At 52.2% G+C, this 21,701-nt stretch overlaps 1 protein-coding gene across 5 annotated transcripts in view; it reads left to right on the plus strand.

The window, feature by feature from the left end:
- GSG1L (GSG1 like) overlaps positions 1 to 21,701 on the plus strand; it is a 201,910-nt gene that overhangs the window by 163,912 nt on the left and 16,297 nt on the right. For 4 of the 5 annotated variants that reach the window (XM_025854096.2, XM_073888102.1, XM_025854097.2 and 1 more), the window contains 2 exons: positions 558 to 669; positions 12,476 to 12,643. In XM_025854096.2, coding sequence (XP_025709881.2) covers positions 558 to 669; positions 12,476 to 12,643 — 280 coding nt within the window. The remainder of the gene's footprint in view (positions 1 to 557; positions 670 to 12,475; positions 12,644 to 21,701) is intronic. The other variant, XM_025854098.2, reaches the window with a different exon arrangement.

Here is a 21,701-nt window from a genome sequence, read left to right on the forward strand (position 1 = left end):
GCTGGCAATCAGTGAAGTTGATTTCATGACCCACTAGTCTAGTGAATCCAGATCTACAGTTTGAAAAATACCCTCTAGGCTGCTTCTCCCAAATGACCTTCTAATATAGGCATCAGCAAACGATAGCCCATGGGCTAACTCTGGCCCAGTGCTTGTTTTTGTAAATAAAGTTTTATTGGTACACAGCCATACTCATCCATTTATGTATTGTTTATGGCTCTCCAGCAGTGGAGAAGTAGTTGCAACAGACGCCGCATGGACCACAGACCATAAAGTATCTACGTATCTGGTACTTAACAGAAAAAGCGTGTCCATCTGTGCCCAGAACTGACTCTGTGTCTCCCTTGTTTAATTTCTCCAGGCCTGCCTTTGGCCCTCTCGCTCAAACTCAAGCTCCTTGGCTGGCTGAGAAAAGTGCCCTCCTTTGGCTTCCCTGCTCTGGTCCTGCCGATGGCCCTTCTCCTTCCACGCTGTCCCCCAACAGTAACAGGCCCACGGGACAAAGGGGGACAGAGCCCCACCTGGCTTCCTGACCCCTTGTTCTGCTCCCCCCACAGGCCTCCTGGGAATGGTAGCCCACATGATGTACACGCAAGTATTCCAGGTCACTGTGAGCCTCGGCCCTGAAGACTGGAGACCCCACTCCTGGGACTACGGGTGGTCCTTCTGGTAAGTGGCTTTGACCTCCAGCATGCTGGGACTTTAGCAGCTTGGCCCAGCTCGGGGGAGAAGGGCAGAAGAAGGCAAAGGTAGCTAGCCCGGCGTCCAAAGGCACTTTGAGACCCTAATGCTGGGGTTGGCCAACTATGGCCCGTGGGCCAAATGTGGCCCACCACCTGTTTTTACGCAGCCCTCATCCTAAGGATGGTTTTTACACGTTGAAATGCTGGAAAATAAACCAAAAGAAGAAGAACATTTTGCGATGTGTGAAAATTATGCGGAATTCAAATTTCAGTGTCCGTAAATCAAGTTTTATTGGGACAGAGCCACACTTAGGTTTACTGTTGTCTATGGCTACTTTCCTGCTACAACAGCAGAGTTGTGGTTGTGACCGACACTCAGTGGCCCACAAAGCCTAAAATATTTACTACCCGGCCCTTTAGAGAGAAAGTTTGCCGACCCTGCCACACAGGCCACTCTGGAAGGGGGAGAAAGAAGCTGGCAGGCCGTCGGGGCCCTGGGAGGTCTGCTAGGCTAGATGTGCAAAGAAAGGCAGGATCGGCAATAGACTCCCACATGTAAGGAAACACAGAATGTGTATTAGCTCAAGTAACAGAAAAGTCCAGGAGGATCAGCTAGGGTGCCTTGTGTTGTAACAGAAAAGTCCATCCCCGTCACTCCCAGCAATACGGAAACACGCTGGTTCCTGTAAGTGGAAGGGGCAGTTGTGTTGTGGACTTCAGGGTCCGTTTGATCCAGAGTCTCTGACGTCATTAGGACTGATTGCTCTTCCGCAAGGATCATCTGCACATGTTAACCCTGTCCCTGGGAGGGCTTCCCTCCTGGTGGTAAGAAAGCTGCTCCTGAGGCTGCTGCTTCTTCCTTCACATACAGGGGAAGAAAGGGCTTCTCTTTTCCCAACATTGACTAAAGTCCCAAGCCTCCTTCTGATGAGCCCAACTTAGGTCATTTTCTCTCTCCTGAATCATCACCACAGCTGAGGGAATGTCATGAGCTTATTGGCTCAGCTTGCCCACACTCATCTCTGGAGTCAGGAGTGAGCCAAAAGCTCACAAATGGCAAGTGGGTGGAATGGATGCTGGGTGAGCTACCAGAACGTCTGCTTCAGGCACCGCTGGATCCAGGTGATCAGGTGATTCATCAGTAGCTGAGGCAGTCTCCCCTCCCCACTTTCCTGTCTCTGTTCCCTTTGTGTTGGTTGGCTTCATTCACAAGCAACTTTTCCCTAAGCAAAGAGGGTCACCAAGCCCAGGTCTAGGCTCACATTTTACAAATGTAGCAACACCAGCAGAGAGATGGGGCCTCTTCCCAATATTTCCAGCCAATCCTGGTTAAGGCTTTCATTGGATTAGCTTAAGGCATGTGTCCATCCCATGACCAGTGATTTAGACCCTGAGGAGACTGGACTGCTCTAATTGGTCTGACTTGATTACAAGGTCAAGGAGGAGGGATTGGCCCCACCCAAACCCTTGGACAAAGAGAGGAGGAGGAGAGGCCCCCAGTGGAAAATTGGGAGTGGGGGGGGTCATCAGAAGAAGGAGTGCATGCTGGAAAGACAGTGACCACAGATGTCCAGGGTCTGCAGGTCTGCTTCTGGTGGCTGGGGACCATTTATCCACTTAGTCATTTTACAGGCATTTACCGAATGCTTACTTGGGGACAGCCACTCTCCTAGGTGCTGGGGGCACAGCAGTGGCCAAGACACTGTTGTAACAGGCAATTGAGACAAGTAAACAAGCTATCATGTGGATGGGGGGGGTCATAGACCCAGCTTCGGGCAGGGAGGGTCCTCTGGGGAAAATGTGGTCAGGCAGACTGGTGGAGGAGGGAATAAGATAGTGTGCTGGGCAGGGGGACAGCAGGTACAGAGACTTTGGAGGAAGATGGTCAGAGTGGAGCAGAAAGGGCTCCAACTCAGAAAGAGCCCCCTTTCAGACCAGTGGGGACTCCTGCTGATTTAAGCCCCTTCCTACTCTCTCCTTGGCCCCACCCCTGTAAAGTCATCTGCCTTAAAGCGACCTGGACCCTCCAATACCACCCCTGATCGTTTGAAGTGGAAAGACCGCAGGGAAACCAGCTAAGGTTCTGGTTCCATTTTATTCAATGCTTCCCTCCTTCTAGCAGTTCTTGCCTGAGCTCTTGACCTTGGCAGTTGGTCCTCTGAGCTAGAGAAGGGGACAAAGGAAAGGAATGAACATCTTGGAGTGTTGAGCACGTGTGTAATAATCTCTGCTGTGTATTGAGCACTGGTATATTGTCATCGTAACAATGCTATGGGGTGGGTACTTCCTGGAGAGGAAACTGAGGCACAGGGAACTCAAGTCACTTATCCAGGCTATCTGACTGCTGAGCGGCAGAGCGGGGATCTGAACCCAGGCGGTCTGGCCTTGGAGCCCGCACCCTCAACCTCTGTACTGTGTCTCTCTGAGAATGGGGTAATACAAAGACAGTTTGTAGATGTGCTTAGCACCCTGTTTGACACATAAGGGCTCTTAAACTTCAGCCCTTTTTATTAAAAGATTTATTTATTTAGAGAGCACACAAGCAGGGGGAAGGGCAGAGGGAGAGGTAGAGAGAGGATCTCAAGTAGACTCACACTAAGTACGAGGGCGGAGCCCAATGTGGGGCTTGATCTCTTGATCCTCAGATCATGACCTGAACCAAAATCAAGAGTCTGGCGCTTAACTGACTGAGCCACCCAGACGCCCCAGGCTCTAGCCCTTCTAATATTACCATTATTAATATGAACTTAATATATGCAAAACCGGCATGTTGCATGTGTGAAAACCAGGGCTCAGAAAGGTTGGATCACCCACCCAGGGTCCCATAGCCTTAAGTGGTAATAGGATTCTGAGCCTCCTCCTTCCATAGGCCTCTCTAGAAGCCCCTAGTTCTCCACCCTGGCACTCAGCATCTAAAACCCAGCCTGCTGGTGTCGGCCACAGGAACCTTTCTTTCCCTGAAAGCCGGGGGCCGCCTGCCCTGCTCTCCTCCTCCCTTGGGGCTGGCCTCATTTTCATTTGACTTATTTAAGGCCGGAGCCCAACGTGCGGCCCCTATTAGGGCTGATCCATTTCTTCTTGTCACCGAAGCCTGCAAGATGGATCAGCCCCATTTTTCATCCCTTGCTTTTGGGGCCTTGCCAGGGCTGTGCAGTGTCATTTCTCTTGTTTAATATGTGTGAGGCCATTTGTCAAAATTCTGGCCCCGACACCACCCCTGTCCCCACCCCAGGCACCAGAGAGGAGACCAGCTTTGAGGCCAGACATTGTCGGCCTCTGTCTCCCCGCCCAGCAGAGCAAAACAGGCCTCGGGGGCTTGGGAGGTTGGGGGATCAGAGATGCCCAGCTGAAGTTGGGCACCAGCTTCTGGGAGGAACACCTGCACAGGAAGGAGAAGGTTCCTTGGTTGGGAATCAGACAGCCTGGCTCAAACCTTACCCTGACGTGCATGGCTGGGCCACTGTGGGCCGGCAGCGTGGAGGTGTGGTTGACACCAGAGGAATCAGACAGCTTGGGAGCAGACCCCCACCCTGACCCTCGCCAGCCATGGACTCGCACCAGGTCACTCAGCCTCCCTGTGCCTCAGTATCCTCATCTGTAAAATGGGGATGGCCTGAGTTTCTACTTATGGGGCTCTTGCAAGTAGTGTGTCAGTGTTCTCTTCATTTAGAACACATCACCCTAAAACAAAAATGTGTTATTTTCTTTTATGGTGTAGTGGGTTGACCGGGCTTAGCTAGGTTGTCCTTGCTCAGGGTCTTCCCTGACGCTTCAGTGGGATGTTGGCCAGGGTGGCATCATCTGGGGTGTGGCCGGGCAGGGTGTCCTAGCTGGCCCCTCCCAGCACTGGCTGTGGGTACCCTCTGGGGGCTGGGGGCTCAGCTAGGCTGTCAGCAGGAGCGGCTTCTTGCTGGCAGCAAGCATTCCAAGAGATCCGAGCAGAAGCTACAAATTTATTTTATGACCTTGCCTCAGGAGTCACGCTGTCACTTCTGATGCATTCTGTTGGTCGAGAGCAAGTGATGGGCCACATTCAAGGTGAAGGGGCCGCATGAAGCATGAACCTTAGGAGGTGAGGCTCTGGGTGGGGGCATCTCTGAGGAGGAGCTACAATGAGGACCGTGTGGAATAAGGTGCGTGAGGTGCTTAGCACAGAGGATGTGCTCCACGAATGTTCCTGTTAGAGGCGAGCAACCCAGCCTCTCAGTGTATTCATCTCTGGGGTAGATAGTAGTAATGCGTGTTTCACAGGGTTGTTGGAGGGACTACATGGGACCAAGCTCTTAACGCGCTTGGTACACAGTAAGTGCTCCTAAGTGGCGGTGATTCTAAGTGGGGACAATGACATTGAGCCTTTGGTAATGCTGCTCTCACTTGCTGGGAGGTACGTGCCCCGAATGTCCATGCAATGACACCCGGTGCATGTGCAGGCAGCCCCTTGCCATCTGTGCTCTGGGCTCCACCTGCCCTGGCCGTGCCCTCCCGTCCCTGCCCAACTCCCCACTTTGGCCCTAAGCCTTGGAACCCCATCCTCGCCTGAGCCCGGGGACCCTCCAGGCCTCCTGCCTGCCTTTCCCCCCCGCCGGCTCTGTGTCTCAGCTCCCCGAGCTGTCTTGTCCTGCCGTGCTAACTCCCACAGAGGGGTTACCATGCCCAGGTCAGGGACCAGGACACAGCCTCAGAAAGAGCAAGGCCCGGTTGCACAGTTAGTCCAGGGGCTGCAAACTGCATGCAGCCCAGGGCCCCTAGGTGTTTTGTGTCACTTGCCACAGTGTTGGATAAAAGATGTTTTTGGGCGCCTGGGTGGCTCAATTGGTTAAGCATCTCCCTTCGGCTCAGATCATGATCAAGGGGTCCTGGGATCGAGCCCTGCATCGGGCTCCCTGCTCGGGGGGAAGCCTGCTTCTCCCTCTGCCCTCCCCCCTGCTCATGCTTGCTTGCGCGCTCTCTCTCTCTCTCTCAAACACACAAATCTAAAAAAAAAAAAACTATTAAAAATTATAATGTTTAAAAAAATAAAAGATGTATTTGTTTTTAACATCTAAAAAAGGTAAACATTTTACATAAAAATCCAAGTTCGGGGCTTCTCTTGCCCATCAGAAGCTATGTCCTTGCCAACCTGGCCTTGCCACATGGCTGCAGGAGCTGGAGCTGAGTGGTGGCTGTCTCTTAGATGGGGCACCTGCTCTCTGGGTCACTCCTGTCTCCACCACTCCCTGTTGCCTTGCACTTTCCCCGCATCATCATCCACCGGACCCTGCAGGAGTTTGAGTTGTGAACCCGGCGTGGAAGGTCAGCCTAGCAGTTTTCCTGGCAATGGCGGGAACGTGGCAAGCTAGTCACTTTGTCCTTCTGTTGAATTTGATCAAAATGGAGAAAGATTTAAAAAAGGGCCCCTCCTACCACAACACACACAATGAAACCCCAGTCCTGAGCATTCAGTCCGCAGACTGGGGGTAGGAGAGCATCAGGGAGTTGTAGCTTTATAAGAGCTAGAAGCCCAGAGAGGTTAAGCAGTTTGGCACAGGTTACACAGCAAAGAGTAGCAGGTTGGGTCAGTACCGAGGGGGGTGGTGCCTCTCTGTTCGCCTCTGAGACCCTACCTGTGTGAAGTCGATGGCCTCACTGCTGTTCCCCTTTGCCCCCTTCCAGTCTCCACAACCCTGGAAACAGAAGGCTAGCCTCTTCCCTCTCTCAGGATCCTAGGCCGCCCTGCCCTCTCTGTAGGCCTTAGCTGGCCTTTCAGCAGATCGATCCCTCAGGGGTGAGGGGATTCTGCTGCCGTGACCATCGAAGGACCTTGGCCCCCAAACACACCCCTGGAGAGGGTGTGTTTGCTGATGTCACTGCTGAGAGGCTGAGTGGTCAGCAGGAAGCTGGAAGCTCTCCCTCTTTCTCATGTCCCCCAAGGCAGGGGGCTCTGGCCTCCCTTTGTCTAAGACCAGGGAGGGGAAGGAGAGGCATGGCTGCCCAAGGGTACCTGCTGGCCATGGCTGGACTGGCTGGGCGCCCAGCATCCCCCCTGCCCTGCCCTGCCCTGCAGCTCCCAGAGGACAAAGTGTTTGACAGCCCCTCTGTCCAGCCTGTCACCCTCCCCTTTCCTCCCCACAGTGTCCACTCTGCTCTTGGCTCCAAAAGCCAGGCCGACCGCCCACGTACCTCACTGCACCCGTTCAGAAGTGCAAAGCTGCAAACACCAACAGGTGTTATAGCCTCGAGGTTTTCAAACTGTGCCCTGCGAGGGGTGCCCAGAGGGGTGTTGGGATGAAGCACAGCAGGGAGGATGGAGACTTGTGGATGCAACCCTGAGCCCCCCAACCACATGAAAACCAGCACAGTGTTTTTATATCTGTTTGTTCAGTCTGTTTTTATTGTGTCTGTATTTCTTCATTCTACAAATATTTACTGAGCACCTCCTGTGTGCCAGGCACTGTTCTAGGTCCTAAGGATATAGCAGTGAACAAAACAAAGCTCCTGTTTTCATGAAGCTGATCATTGAATAATTGAGCCTACCACTTCTGGGAAGATGGAGTAGACATACTTCTCCCTATTCTTTCTGCTAAGTACAATTAAAATCCTGGAACATTAGACATAAAGCAAGCGTAAGAAGATGCTGAAAGGTAGACAGAAGACAGTAGGCTGATCAGGGACCAAGAGACAGCACAGTGGTGAGTCGTTTTTGTCTAGTGCATCCTGGTTTGGAAATGAAGACGTCAGCAATCCAGCAATACCAAAAGGCGTGCGCACGCGCATACACACACACACACACCGCCCCCCACCAAAAGTCTGCTTTCTGTAGCCAAAAGACCAGGAAAGGGGCAGCCTACCAAGACAGAAAACTTAGCAATAACTGCTCTTGATAGTCATGCATCACAGAAAACAAACCAACAGTTTGACCCCCCACTCATGCAAGCTTAGATTCACCTCACCAGGCTGTCATGAAGCACCTCACCAACTACGGTGATAGCAGAGTAGGGAGCCGGGATTGTCACTTTGCTGGAACAGTAACAAGCTCCACCCATTCCCGAGTGGCAGTGGAGGTCACATGGGGAGCCGGGACCCCTGCCCCTAGCAGGTGGTATCACAACTGAATGTTTCCCCCTGAGACTGGGAACACCATTCTTAGCACCGTGCTGGAAGTTCTCGCCTGTACAGTAAAGCATGAAAAGTAAAAAAAGGCATACAGATTGGAAAGGAAGAAGTAAACCATACTTATTTGCAGATGACATGATTGCCTATGTAGAAAAATCCAAGAGATCTACCAAAAAATGCCTAGACCTAATATACGAGTTCAGTACAGTCTTGGTATACAAGAGAAAAACCACAAAAATCAATTATATTTCTTTTTTTAAAGATTTATTGACTTTACAGAGCGTGTAAGTGCGTGTGAATGGGGGGAGGGGCAGAGAATCTTCAAGCAGACTCCCCACTGAGTGCGGAGCCTGACTCAGGGCTCGATCTTATGACCCTTGAGATCATGACCTGAGCTGAAACCAACTGATGCTCGACCAACTGAGCCACCCAGGCGCCCCAATCAATTTTTTTTAAAGATTTATTTATTTATTTATTTGAGAGAGAGAGAGAGCACAAGCAGGGGAAGGGCAGTGGGAGAGGAAGAGAATCTCAAGCAGACACCCTGCTGAGCGTGGAGCCCGATGTGGGGCTCCATCTCAAGATCCTGAGATCATGGCCTGAGCCAAAACCAAGAGTCAGATGCTCAGCTGACTGAACCATCCAGGTGCCCCGGTGCCCCCAATCACTTATATTTCTAATAAACTAGCATTGAACAGTTGGACAACAAAACTAAAAATACAATACCGTTTGCACTGAAAAAAGTGAAATGCTTCATCATAAATCTAACAAAACATCTGTAGGACTTGCATGCTGAAAACCACAAAATGGCAATGAAAGAAATCAAAGAAGATCGAAATAAATGGAGCGATACACCATGTTTGTGGCAAAGATATCAGTTCCCCTCAAGCTGGTATACAGGTTTCATGCAATTCCTATTAAAATCTCAGCAAGATTTCTTGTAGGTGTAGACAAGATTATTCTACAATTTATTAGGAAAGGCAAAGGAACTAGAATAGCTGAAACAGTTTTGAAAAAAGACTAAAAGTGGGAGGAATCAGTCTCTCCTTAATATATAGTTACAGTAGTCTAGACAGTGTGGTATGGGTGCGGGGATACACAGAGATCAATGGGACGGAATAAGGGACCCAGGAACAGATCCACGCAAATAGGCCTACTTGGTATTTGACAAAGATGCAAATCCATTCAGTGTAGGTGGGGGGTAGCCTTTTCAACAAATGGTGCTGGAACTATGGGACATTCAGAGACAAAAGAAAAAAAGTCAATCTTGATCTAAACTCCACACCTTGTGTAAAAATCAACTCAAAATGGGTCGTGGACCTAAACGTAAATTGTAAAACTATAAAATTTTTAGAGAAAAATAGAAAATCTTTGGGATCTAGACATAGGCAAAGAGGTCTTAGATTTGAATTCAAATGGATCAAAAGCATAAATGGAAAATTTGATCAATTGGATGTCAGCAAAATGAAATGCTTGCCCTGTGACAGACCTTGTAAAGAGGTCGGAAAACAAGTTACAGAGGAAGAAACCATTTGTAAGCCACCTCTCTTACAAAGGCCTAGTATTTAGGATCTATACAAACACTCAAAGCTCAACAGTAAGCAACAATAGCAGCAAAACAATCCAATTAGAAAGTGGGCAGAAGAACATGAACAGATATTTTGCCAAAGAGGATAAACAGATGGCAAGTAAGCAACTGAAAAGATGTTCAACACCATTAGCCATTAGGAAAATGCAAATGAAAACCACAATGAGGTGTTACTACACATCTATCAGAGTCGCTAAAATAAAAAAAAAAAAGTGACAACATGACATGCTGGTGCAGATGTGGAGAAACTCCCTGATATAATGGAACAAATGGTTGATACACACAGCAACCGGGATGACTCTCCAGAGAATTATACCGAGTGCGAAAAGCCAATCCCCAAAATACGTGCTGTGTGTTTCCATTTGTGCAACATTCTTAACGTGACAAAATTAGAGAAATGAAGAACTGATTACTGGTTGCCAGAGGTTGGGAGAGGAGGGGTGTGGCTGTAAAATGGCAACAGGAGGGATCGTTGTGGTGATGGATGGAGATGTTCTGTATCTTGACTGTATTGGAGTCGATATGCTGGCTGGGGACTATATTTGCAAGATGTTACCACTGAGGGAAACTGGGTAAAGGGTACGTGGATCTCTCTGTATTATTTCTTACAACTGCATGTGAATCTATAATTAACCCAAAATAGCAAGTTTCATTTAAGAACAAAGAATAATAAATAATAGGAAGAAAAGCTACAGGAGAATTACAGGGTGTGGCGAGGGCTGAGATGAAATTGAACAGGGGTGTGTGTGACAGGGAGAGATGCTCCTCCTCTGGTTGGGTCACCAGACTTGGGAGTTGGACCTGCTCCTAGATAAGATTCCTCATCGTAAAGACTAGAAGTTCACTTTAAAACTAAGCTATGTAGAAGAGGGGAGTTTATAGAAAGTAACTGTACAAGAACTAGGGTTGCCAACGATAGACACCCAATTCGAACTGGCTTAGGGAAAGAAAACATCCGATAAAGGAATTTGGGCTCCCATAACTGAAAAGTCCAGGGATAATGGCTTCAGCGCAGGGATCTAGCTCCTTTTTCATGGCTCTGCTTTGAGTCAGCCTCCTCAGCAGTTTACATAGTGGCAATCCAGTTCCCAGCCGCTCCAAGCTCAAATCCCACCAGCTTGGCACCCCGGGAGAAATACGTCCAAGAGTCCTGGGATCGAGTCTCATTAGCCTGACTTGGGTGTCACGTGCCCATCCTTGAACCAATTACTGTGGCCAGAGGGAAGCTGATGCTCTCATTGGCCAGGTGTTGGCCATGTGATCACCCCTAAAAGTTGGGGGTGAGGCCAGCTCCACACAAACCACGTGGCCTGAGAGGAGGAGAGCACTGGTCCCTTAACAGAAAGGATGCTGGTCAGGCAAAACCAACCTATGTATCCTCGTGGAATCCCAGGAAAAGCCTGCTTCTTTATTCTCTAGCCTCACGTTCTGAATTTCCACCTCCGTAGTTCAAACACACATCCTTCTTTGAACTAGTCTTGAGTTTCATTGCCTAGAGGAGAGAGTATCTGATTGGACCAACTTTGGTCAGATGCTCAGCCCTCATCCAATCATCTATGAGCAGGGGGGCGGGGTCACATCCTGGACTCTTTGATGGACCGGGCAGTTCTGGGACGGGCCAGGTGGACTGTCTGTCTATTTTGAGTATCTGTCTATTACAGATACTCAAGAGCTGCTGGGAGGCCTAAATTAGCTCCTTATCATGAAAGAACAAGGAATCCATGAACAGTTTTGGCAATAAGGGACAGGTGATGATAGGGGATCCCTGTGAGAAAGGCTGAATCTTCACACTACCCCTTGCTTTCCTTCTGGGTGGCCTGGGGTGGATAAAGAGAAGAGCAGTGGGTGTGGGAGGTAGGCTGCACTGGCCTTGAGGAATGCATGGGTGGTGATGTTGAGAGACCCAACGGTTGGCTGGCAGAAGGCGAGGCTGGATGCTCTGAGACAGGGCAGTGGCACTGAGCCCTTGATTCGGAGGAAACCAGTCATCAGGGCAGAGACTGGGGAGCACGGACCCGGAGACCAGACTGTGTCTGGAGTCAGGCGGGTCCCCACTCCTGGTTCTAAATGTTACTGCGTAGTCTTGGTCAGAGGAATTAGGCGGGAGGCCACTTCTAGAATGGACACTGGGTCAGAGAAGACCAGCACCCTGGCCAGCTGATCTCCTAGCCCCACACCGCCCTTCCCTACTTTCCAGTTGTGGATAGGACACATCCTCTGGCTCTGGCTGGCTCCACGTCCACATCAGGTGAGTGTGGCCAAGAGTCACCAGCGGTGCTTGGAGGAAGGGTGGAGGAGAACGCCACACGGGTCATGATAACTTAATCTCTCAGAGGGAGAGTTTGGAAATGAAGCCAGATAGAAGTGGATAGTAAGAATGTTGAAACTGCTGATGGTAGTAATGACAGCAAATCTTTCTTGAGGGCCTACTCTATGCGCCAGGGCACTGTTCTGAGATATTTTGAATGCCCATCTCCTTCAATCCTTGCAACAACGTTGTGAGCTGGTGCTGTTGCTTTGTCCTTTAAGATGATAGGAGTAAGAGGCAGAGAGGTTAAGCATCTTGCCCAAGGTCATACATGAACAGAGGTAATTTAACCCCCATGGACAGCAGCTTTTAGGGTGTCTGCCCCCCATCTTCTCAATCATCAACTCCAACTAATTGCGCTCTCCCTCACTCCAGCATCCCAGACCTCCAGCAGTCTGTGGACTGTTCCCTACTGCCTCGCGCCTCCACACCTTTGCACATGCCCTTCCCTCTTCCTGGAATGCCCTTCCCCTCCCTGGCCCCCTGGCAAACTCTCGCTCCTCCTCCAAGAGCCCGTGCAAGCCTAGTTGTGTTCTGGTGACCTTCCCTGAGGCTGGCCCCCGTGGATGGAAGGTCTCGCTCTTTTCTTGCCTCCCCGTAATGAATGCTGTCGTATCTGCATCACAGTGTACAGCTGAGTGGAGCAGGGACTTCGTCTTAGTCTTCTCTGTGGTAGCACCTGCTCCAGACTGGCCCAGATCAGAGGAGGCAGCTGGGCAGGGTGAATGCATGTCCAGTGGCTGGGGGGGCGGGTTCCTGTCCCCTGCCCACCCTCACTGTGGCACCTCTCTCATCTCTTGGCAGCCTGGCGTGGGGCTCCTTTACCTGCTGCATGGCGGCCTCTGTCACCACACTCAACTCCTACACCAAGACGGTCATTGAGTTCCGGCACAAGCGCAAGGTCTTTGAGCAGGGCTACCGGGAGGAGCCAACCTTCATAGACCCTGAGGCCATCAAGTACTTCCGGGAGAGGTCAGTGCACATGGGGTCACCTCTGGCCATCATTGGGAATCCAAAGCCCAGGTTTTGGCCTCAGTGGTCACAGGGCTCCAGTCAAAAACTAGAGTGATCTGACAGAAGCATCCTGGGGAGGTAGTGGGGTAGAAGGGAGATGCTGGGTGAGGCAGAGTTTGGACCCCACTGTGTTGGAATTTCTGGGACATTTTGATGTTTTATGGGACGTGAGGTTGCCTTATGATCAGAGCCTGAGAAACCAAGAAGAAAAAACTGAGTCTCAGTGTTTGCTATTTAGCCCCATGCTTGTTAGAACCATGTCTTCTTAGGGGCATACAGAGAACGAACCAAGGTCCCCTTCTTGGGCTCTGTCACAGCATTGGGTGAAAAGAGGACCCAGCAGTGGGATTGTTGATGATTGCTGGAGCAGGAGGTCTCCTCAAGGCCAGGGACTACATCTGATCACCTGAGTCCTCAGAAGTGACAATAAATTGTGTGTGTATGAATGGATGGATGAATGGACGGATGGATGGTTGGGTACATGTATGTATGTATGCTTGGGTGGGTGGATGGATGGATGGATGGATGGATGGATGGATGGATGGATGGGTATATGTATGTATGTATAGTTGGGTGGGTGGGTGTATGGATGGATGGATGGTTGGGTGGAAGGATAGATAGATGAATGAATGAATTCATGCATGCATGGATGAGTGCATGCATACATGGATGGATGGGTTCATGGATGGATGGTGGATAATGGATGAAGGACAGACAGGCAGATAGCATATTTCCTGGGACCACCTCTTAAATGAACTACCCATACCCAAGTCCTTATCACAGTGCCTGCTTCTAGGGGAGCTGACTGGATATGCAATAATGCCTTTCAATGGCAGGGAACTAAAAGGTTGTCAGGACTAATGACAGAGTCTGAGGAGGAAAAGGGGGAAGGAGGCTGCAGAGCTGGGCAGCATCGAGGAGCTGGACTCTCTGTGGGACCGTGGAAGGGTTTTAAGCTGAGGAGTCACATGATGGAGGCCACACAGGGACCTCTCCCTGACTGCTGCAGACCCTGTTGTCTCTCCTGTGCCATGTGGGTCTCCTTTCTGTCCCTTGAACACTGCAAGGTCACTCCCTCTTGGGGCCTTAGCACTTGCTATGCCCTTGCCTGGAGTACTCACGTGGCTGGCTTACTCAGGTCTCAGCTTGAATGTCATCTGCTCGGAGAGACCTTCCTTAATCACTTGGTCTAAATTTGCCCCATGCACTCTAGTCACTAGTTTTTCAGAGCATCTGCACAACCTGACCTTCTTCTGTTTATGTTGGATAGTTCATAGGCTATGAGCTCCATGATAGATGGGCTTCGCTGTCTTGTTCCCTGCTCTATTCTGAGCACCTGCAACTAAGCCAGGCATCTAGTAGGTGATTTTTGTTTTTCTTTGGGTAACCAACTAAATTCTTCTCCCTGGAGACCTCAGGCCTGGCTGCCTCACACCCTTTCAGCTCAACCTTCACCATCATCGGGCAGATTCAGCTTCCCGGCACCCCCACACCAGAGTCCCAGGTCAGGTGTCCAGTCTGGGGCCAGGCAGCCATGACCGGGGAGCTCAGACTACCCAGGCATACAGGGCCGCCTTGCCCATGGCTGTGAACAGAGCGTGTTCACTAGGAAGGTGGCAATGGCCAGCATAGGACGGGGCCCGCAGTGGGCACTCAGGGAACGTTTATAGCATCCATATACACAGCACGATGTCTAAAACCACCCCTTAACACTGCATCCTCAGCTGTCCCCTCGGCTGTGGGAGAGCCTGGGGCATCCAAGGGCAACCTTGTGTTGCTGAGACAGAAGACAGGACCTCTTTGTACCCCATCAGCAAGAAGTTGCTGTTTGCTGGTGCCCTGGTTGGAACACTCCCTAACAGCTCTGGCCCCAGCCATGTGGGGTCAGATGAATGGTTCCCAGCATATGTGCAGAATATCACTTTACACGTTCATAACTTGAACATTATGCAGAGGTTCATCAAATTTTATTTCCCTTCCTCTCTGAGGAGAGCATTTCAGCTTAGCTGGGCTGTTCTAATTTTTTTGTGTGTGTGTGTGCCTTTGCCACAAAGCTCAGAGCACAAGGATCTCTCCCAGCACAGGTTTGCAAGTGACCCAGCAGTAGCAGGGCTGAAATTCTACAGTGGCCAGTGTCCCCAAAACTGCAGCCACGGACACCAGGGGAGAGGTCTGAGGGGCCCACCTACCTAGATTTCCTCCTCCTTGGGGGATGGGCGGTGCCGTGGAAGGGGCAGAGGCTTGGGGAAAGCCTAAATCTGAGTGCGTGGGTTTTCCAGGCCTGTGGCTTCACTGCTGTGTGATTTGGGGCAAGGCCCTGAGCCTGTCTGGGCCAGTGTCCTCTGACCCCCAGCGGGAGAGCCCGGAGCTGTCCGCATCCTGGGAAATAACACTTTGATAACCCAGGTAATGTGCTCGGCACAGTATTGCATTTTGTGTCTATGAGTCTGTTTCTTCTGCCACTGATGTGAAATATAAGGCTTGGTAATGATAAGGATGATTAGCTCAGGAGACGGCTTTTTAGGTGTTAAGAATCCAATATCGATATTAATAACCACAGCAGACATACGGGGCCTGCTGCATGCCAAGCACTCTTCTGTCTGCTCCAGATGTGACTCAGTGAATTCCACCACACCTCTGCGAGGTAGTAGGTACTACTGTGTCTCCGTTTTATAGATGCGAAATTAAGGCACAGAGAGGTAAAGTGACTTGTCTAAGGTCACACAGCTGGTAAGTGCCAGAGTTGGGATTTGAAGCCGGCCACAGTCATTTTCGTGATGCATGGCCTCTCAGGACTGGTTGGCAGTCTCTGCCTGGCGCTGAGGGGGGAGCTGGGCTTGCAGGGGTGAATGAGGGGAGCCTGCTGAAGGTCACACTGTGAGGGTGGGTGTGGGGCCCTGGGAGAGGGTGCAGGGTCTCCCAGCTGTGCCCGCCATTCCTGTCTGCAGATTTATGGATCCCACTTCATCCAGGCCTCCCTCTGTGCTCCTGACTGAGGACAGGATGCCTCCCTGTGGGGGCTGATGGAGGTGGGAGGGCCTGGTCTGCCACCACACAGCACCCCACTCCTATTGGAGTTTTCTCTTGGGGAGCCTGTTGCAGGTCTCAGGACTAGGTGGGCAGATTCTGAACAGTTTTCAGGGGTTTTGAAATGCAGGCGTGTATGTGTGCGCACGCGTGTGTGCATGGGGCGGGGCCAGTGTACATGCATGTGGAGCAGGGGTGGGGATCCTACCCCCTGACTCTGAGCAGCCTTGCCGGCTCAGAGAAATGTCTGGGATTAAGCGCTCCCCAGTCACCCTGCCTGCCATCCCCAAGGAGGGTGTCTTAATGGGACCTCCTGAGGAGAGGGTCGGAAGCTGCTGAAGGAAAGGTAAACATTTGCAGACCCGGCTTTCTTTTTTTTTTTTTTTTTTATTTATTTAGTTATTTATTTGAGAGAGAGAGAGAATGAGAGAGAGCATGAGAGGGAAGAGGGTCAGAGGGAGAAGCAGACTCCCTGCTGAGCAGGGAGCCCGACGTGGGACTCAATCCCAGGACTCCAGGATCATGACCTGAGCCAAAGGCGGTTGCTTAACCAACTGAGCCACCCAGGCGCCCGACCCGGCTTTCTTGAATGTTTAATGTTCGGATGTGCTTTAACAACTTGAGGAGGAAAGCCAGACCTGTTGGACTGGACTCCAGCAGGATTTCAGCTGCACATCCACTTCCCTGGGGGAAGCCGCGGGGTGGGAGAGCCAAAGTCTGGGAGCTTCCCGGGGGGTACTCGTGCTCTTCTGGTAGTCTCCTCCCTGGGGGATCAGATCGCCGGCCTTCACCTTGCTCTGTGGCACGTCCCACTCTCTGAACTTGTTAATCCATTTACCATCTTGTTTGTGCCTGCCTCCTTCCCGGGTGCACACCATCAGAGAAAGTGGGGACCAGTCTTTCAGATTTCCACTCAGTCCTGGCACCTAGCACCTCAGGGGCTCAAAAAGTTATGTTACTAACTCTCCGTAATAATTACATGTTACTCACGATGCAGAGCTGGACTGAGCTTCCTATGGTGCAGGTGCTGTTCCTGGGCCTGGCCTGCGTCCTCATTTAACCCTGGATGCACTCATTAAGAAATGGACTGGGGTTCAAATTAACTCCGCAGTTTACTAGCTGTGGGTCCCCAGGTGGGTCACTTCCCCTCTTGGAGCCTCTGTTTTCCTGCCTGGAAAATGGGCTGGCATCCTTCCTCGCAGTTTTGTTTTGAGGATTATATGAGATGATGCAATGAAGTTTTGGTTATAAACTGGGGGTCCCCCTTTCCCTACCCACACCCCTGCCAGTAACTTCCCTCTGTATGGGGCAAGGAAGACACACTCCCTGCCTGAGAAAGGGGCAAAGCACACACTGCAAGCTGGCAGCCCTTGGAGAATCCTGCCAAAAGATGTGCTTTGTTCGGCCCCTGTAGTGGTTTAAAAATGTTTAAATTTTGGCTGAGCTTTAAGAATCAGGAGCTTTCGTGTTAAAACATCAAGGTTTTTGCTTCTCATGAGAAAGCTGAGGGTCTGACTGCACTGGGTCCCTGCTCTCACATGGTGTTGGTGGGCTGGAGTGAGCCGCATCTGCTCTGGGGGTCCCCCAGGCTCGCGCATCACCCACCCTGCCCCTGGCTTGGGCTCTAGTGAGTGCAGCAAGGTACCACTGTGGGGTCTCGTGGAGGTGACGGCAGGCCGAGGGCCCAGGCCCACCCCAGGGCAGCTGGAGGATAAAAGAGCTTTCAGAGATAAGACCCTTGAGCCAAGTTTTTAGAGACACGTGCAGCACTTGCCAGCCAAATGGGCAGCGGGTGAGAGAAGGTGTTTTCAGGCCCAAGCAGCAACATGGGCGAAGGCCCGGAGTGGGGAGCACACAAGTGGATTTAGGAAAATCTGAGCAGTTTGGTTGATTTATGAGTGGGAGTTGACCTGAGTCTCTGATCTCTCTCATCCTCTCACAGTATTGGGGTGGGGGCTGGCGGCCCCAGAGAATTGAATATTACCGGCTTGAGACCGGTGGAGTAGGAACCCTCCCCAGGCCTCCTTCCTGGGTCGCACGCAGCCCTCGCTGGGCCTTGAGGCAGATGTGGAGGAGCAAGACCCCGAGCCAGGGGAGATGGGCAAAGACTTAAATGATTCCTACACCCTCGAGGGCTTGAGCCCCCTTTGCCCATCTGCCTGCCTTGTGCAGAGGGGGGCTCTCTGCTGTTTGCTCTCCTGTCTGTTGTAGGGAGACTCCACTTTGTCCCCTCTCTCTCACAACACAACCCACTGCCCCAAACAGCTCCCAGGGGCCCTGACCCCCTGCACACACCCTCCTCCCTCAGCCCCCTGGCCACTCCTCCCCTCCCCTTCTTCTGTTAAATGGCGATGCTCCCAGGGCCCTTTCTGGGCCCTCCTCTGTCCTCATTTGACACGAGCTTCAGTGGCCACACGTGTGCCAGGGTTCCCACATTCTTAGTCCACCCCAGACCATCTGACTCCATATCCATCTGCCTCTTTGTTGCTTCTACTTTGGATTCTCAAAAGCATCAAAACCCAGCATGGCCAGGACCGACTCACGATGGTCTCCTCCAAACCCAGGCCTATTGCCACATCTCTCTGCCCCTCTGTGGTCCTGTGCATGTGAGCTGGACCCCTGCGAGCCCTACGTGGTCTTCCCGCATCTGGCCTCACCCCTCCCATCTGTGCCCCCTCCCCAGCAGGATGCCCCTTCACTGTGCTACTAGGCTCAGGGCCTCTCTGCCCCCAGCTTTCTGCCTAAAACACTGCAGCGATTTCCCATGACTCTGGGACAGCTTCTCACCATCACAGATGTGGCCCAGCCACCGCCTAGCCTCACTGAGGACCCTGGTCCCCTTCCTGGGCACAGAACCTCCTGGACCCTTGCAGTCCCCTGGTGGGTGGTTCCGTCTGCGAGTAGCCGCTAGACCACTGTCCTTTCTGCGTGGAGTGCCCCCCACTCTGCTGATGTTCAGCCTTCAGCTGGTGCCTCCAGCATCGACCCTGAGCTGGACAAACCCCCTCTTATCCTGTAACAGCCCCGTGAACCGTCCCCCACCCACCACCCTCAGCTCTAACCCTGAAGTTCCTTGGCAAGGTCCATGGGACAGGGACCCATGTCCACTCCCCTATTTCATTCCCCACCAGGGTGATGGATGGAGACAGTGATGAAAAGCAGACAGGAAAGCCTCTTGGAAGGAGCCTCTTAGGCAGGTCACTGGCCAGTTGGTTAGGCCAAGTGACCTTTGCTCTCTGGGAGCTGCCAGCGGTCTTGCTTGTGCGACCACCTTCCCAAGCCAAGCTCAACAGCACCACGCCTCAGGTGTGCCCACCTCCTTGTGGGCCGAGGAAGGAGCTTTGGAGATAAACCGAGTCTTGAGGCTTTCACGCATCGTAGGAGCCCCCGAGAGGCTGTGGAAGGTGGGGTGGGGATCCCACATGTGCTCATGATTATTTGTTTTTCTAAGTCGCAATTTCCCCACCCATGTAGTTCTGAAAATAATCTCAAGGTGCTCATATCTAGAGGTCTCAGTTAAAAACCCAGTATTGGAGAAATGGGAGAGAAAACTCAACTGCACAGAGCAATCAGGGAGGGCATTGACAGCATTTATCTTATTTATTTATCTTCTCTGTTATTTTCCCCACATGTTTCGTATCATGATGATATTACTCATAAGATGGGAAGAGCAACAACAGCAAAAGCATCTTTTTAAAAAAAAACCGGTTAACTCCTCCTGTCTTGGAACAGCACTTTTGATACGATGCTGTGGAATCTTAATTTCCTACTTATAGTCATTGATTTGCCAGCATTTCTTTTAATTCCAGCCTGTATCCCATTGCAAATGGATCATTTCAAAATCACTGTGTCCTTTGTGTCCGTCCCCTAGATATATAGCCTCTGAGACGTGTTCGGTCACAGCACCCTCTCGTCCGCCTGTTTCTGCTTTCACGGCCTGATTATTACTTCTCAGCGATGCTGTGCCCTCTCTCACTCTTTGTGGTGGGTCCTTTGAAAATTGCCGTGTATTCTGGAGAGGAGTGCGGTGGCACCCAGAAACGAGAGGTGGCCCCGTGGAGACTGTGGGACCCTCGGCCGGCCAACGCGGCGGGAGGGGAAAGCCAAAAGGGCAGATGGGCCCTTGCATGGCGAACCCTCAGAGGGAAGTGGGAGAACATCTGGAAGGAATGGCCACTCTCTGAACTCCCGCGTTTTCTCCTAAACACCAGCCAGCTAGAGGGGACAGAGAAGCGGCGGGGAGTTGGCGAGGGGGGCCTCCGAGTGCCCTCCAGCCCCACTGTCACTGTGGCCAGCTCTTTGATGTTGCCCGTGTGTAGCTGGGACCTAGGGGAGGGCACTGGAGGCCTGGATCCTCTGGGCCACAACCTAGGACGCCCAGGGCGATGGGGCCGAAGCTTAGCGGAGCCCCACATGCGCCTGAAGCTGAGGGTCCAGTGCCTGGCTCCTCTGTGATCCCCGGCCAACCGCCCGGGGAACGTGTGAGAATGCAGACTCTCAGGCCCAGCCCCAGACCTGCTCAACCAGACCAGCCGCTCCGTGATTGGTGGGCAGTGTCAAGCTCAGGAAACGTCAGGCTGGAGGACAGAGCAGGGGCTCAGGAGGTGGGCATGACCAGCGGATAAAGGAAGAACCCCTGCCTGCCAGCCAGCACCACTCCCAGCGTGGCCCCCCCAACCAGCACCCACCTGCAAACATCCAGTGACGTGAGGACAGGAGTTGAGGTGGGAGTTTGGAAGCTTTCACAGCAAGCTGAAATGGCTGGGACATCAAGCTTGCTTTTGTATGTGGTTTTTCCCCATTTCATTTTCTAGTAACTCATTTTTATTGTATTTAAAAAAAAATTGGTCCAAGGTAGATTGGAAATTAAGGGGACAACCTAGTCGTTTGTCAGACAGGTGGAGAAGTGCACGGGCTGTGGACTGCCAGTTCGGACCGGGAAGTAGCTGGAGGTTTGGGAAACAAGCCAGCCTGGGGCCAGCGAGAGAGGGGGGCTGGCTTTGGGTACTGACAAGACCCCAGGGGATGGAGAACGTTCTGGAAGGGCTGTGCTGGGGAGGCCCTGGGGCTGAAGACCCGGCAGAACCCCTGGCTGTGGTCACCTGACCTGCTGTGGCCACGTTTGGCCCAGGAATTAGGTGGGCAGGTACTGGGGGTCCTCCTGAGGAGACCGGGTGGCAGTTCTGGTCCACCCGCAAACCCTCAGGGCCTCTCCACATCCATCACTTCCCGGCATCCATCTCTTCTCTCAAAAGAGAGCCAGGACCCAGCCACAGCCCGATTCTGGAAGTCGTGGGTCACTGGGGCGGTGGCTGTGTGACCGTGCAGTCACACCCCACACAGCTGTTTGGGCATCTGCCCGCAGTTCTCAGAGCCAGAGTTGGATGGTCCCCGCTTCCCTCTAGGACCTCGCGACGCAGGCAGGGGGACCCCGGGCGGGTGTGGCTGAGAGTCCTCTGCCAGGCAGGGGATCTGCAGGGCACAGTGGAGACACACCGGAGATACGGGGACTGGTCAGCCTGAGTTCAGACCTCAGCGCAGCCAGCCCGTGTGCACTCAACCCCTCGGCTCCACGGGCAGTGATGTCAACACTGGCCACGCTGGGGGCGTGCACAGATGCTGCGAAGCTGGGCCCTTGCCTTCTGTCGGAGAGCCGGCCGTTAACCTTTACCAGCACACCACTGAACTTGGGGCAGGTCCCAGGGCTACCTTGGCTTGTTTTCCCGTCTGTAAAATGGGGCTGACAGTAATGGTGGCGGTGGCTGTGACTTTGGTCGGGACACAGGTCTGAACGGGTGCAAACAGACCCCAAATAATGAGGGTTTAGACAATTTACAAGTGTATTCTGTCACGCTCAGCCATGGCTCATCCTCCTTGCTAGGCACCAGCCTAGCTTCTGCTCTGACTCTCCTTGTCCCCAGTTTGGGAAGACTCTGTTCTGGGATGGAAGGCTGCATGGGACCCCCTGTGGGTGCCCTCTGCCCTGAAT

The sequence above is a fragment of the Callorhinus ursinus genome, unplaced genomic scaffold, assembly GCF_003265705.2.
Source record: "Callorhinus ursinus isolate GAN/ISIS: 27379988/994484 unplaced genomic scaffold, GSC_fseal_2.0 scaffold87, whole genome shotgun sequence".
NCBI classification, from domain to species: Eukaryota; Metazoa; Chordata; class Mammalia; order Carnivora; family Otariidae; genus Callorhinus; species Callorhinus ursinus.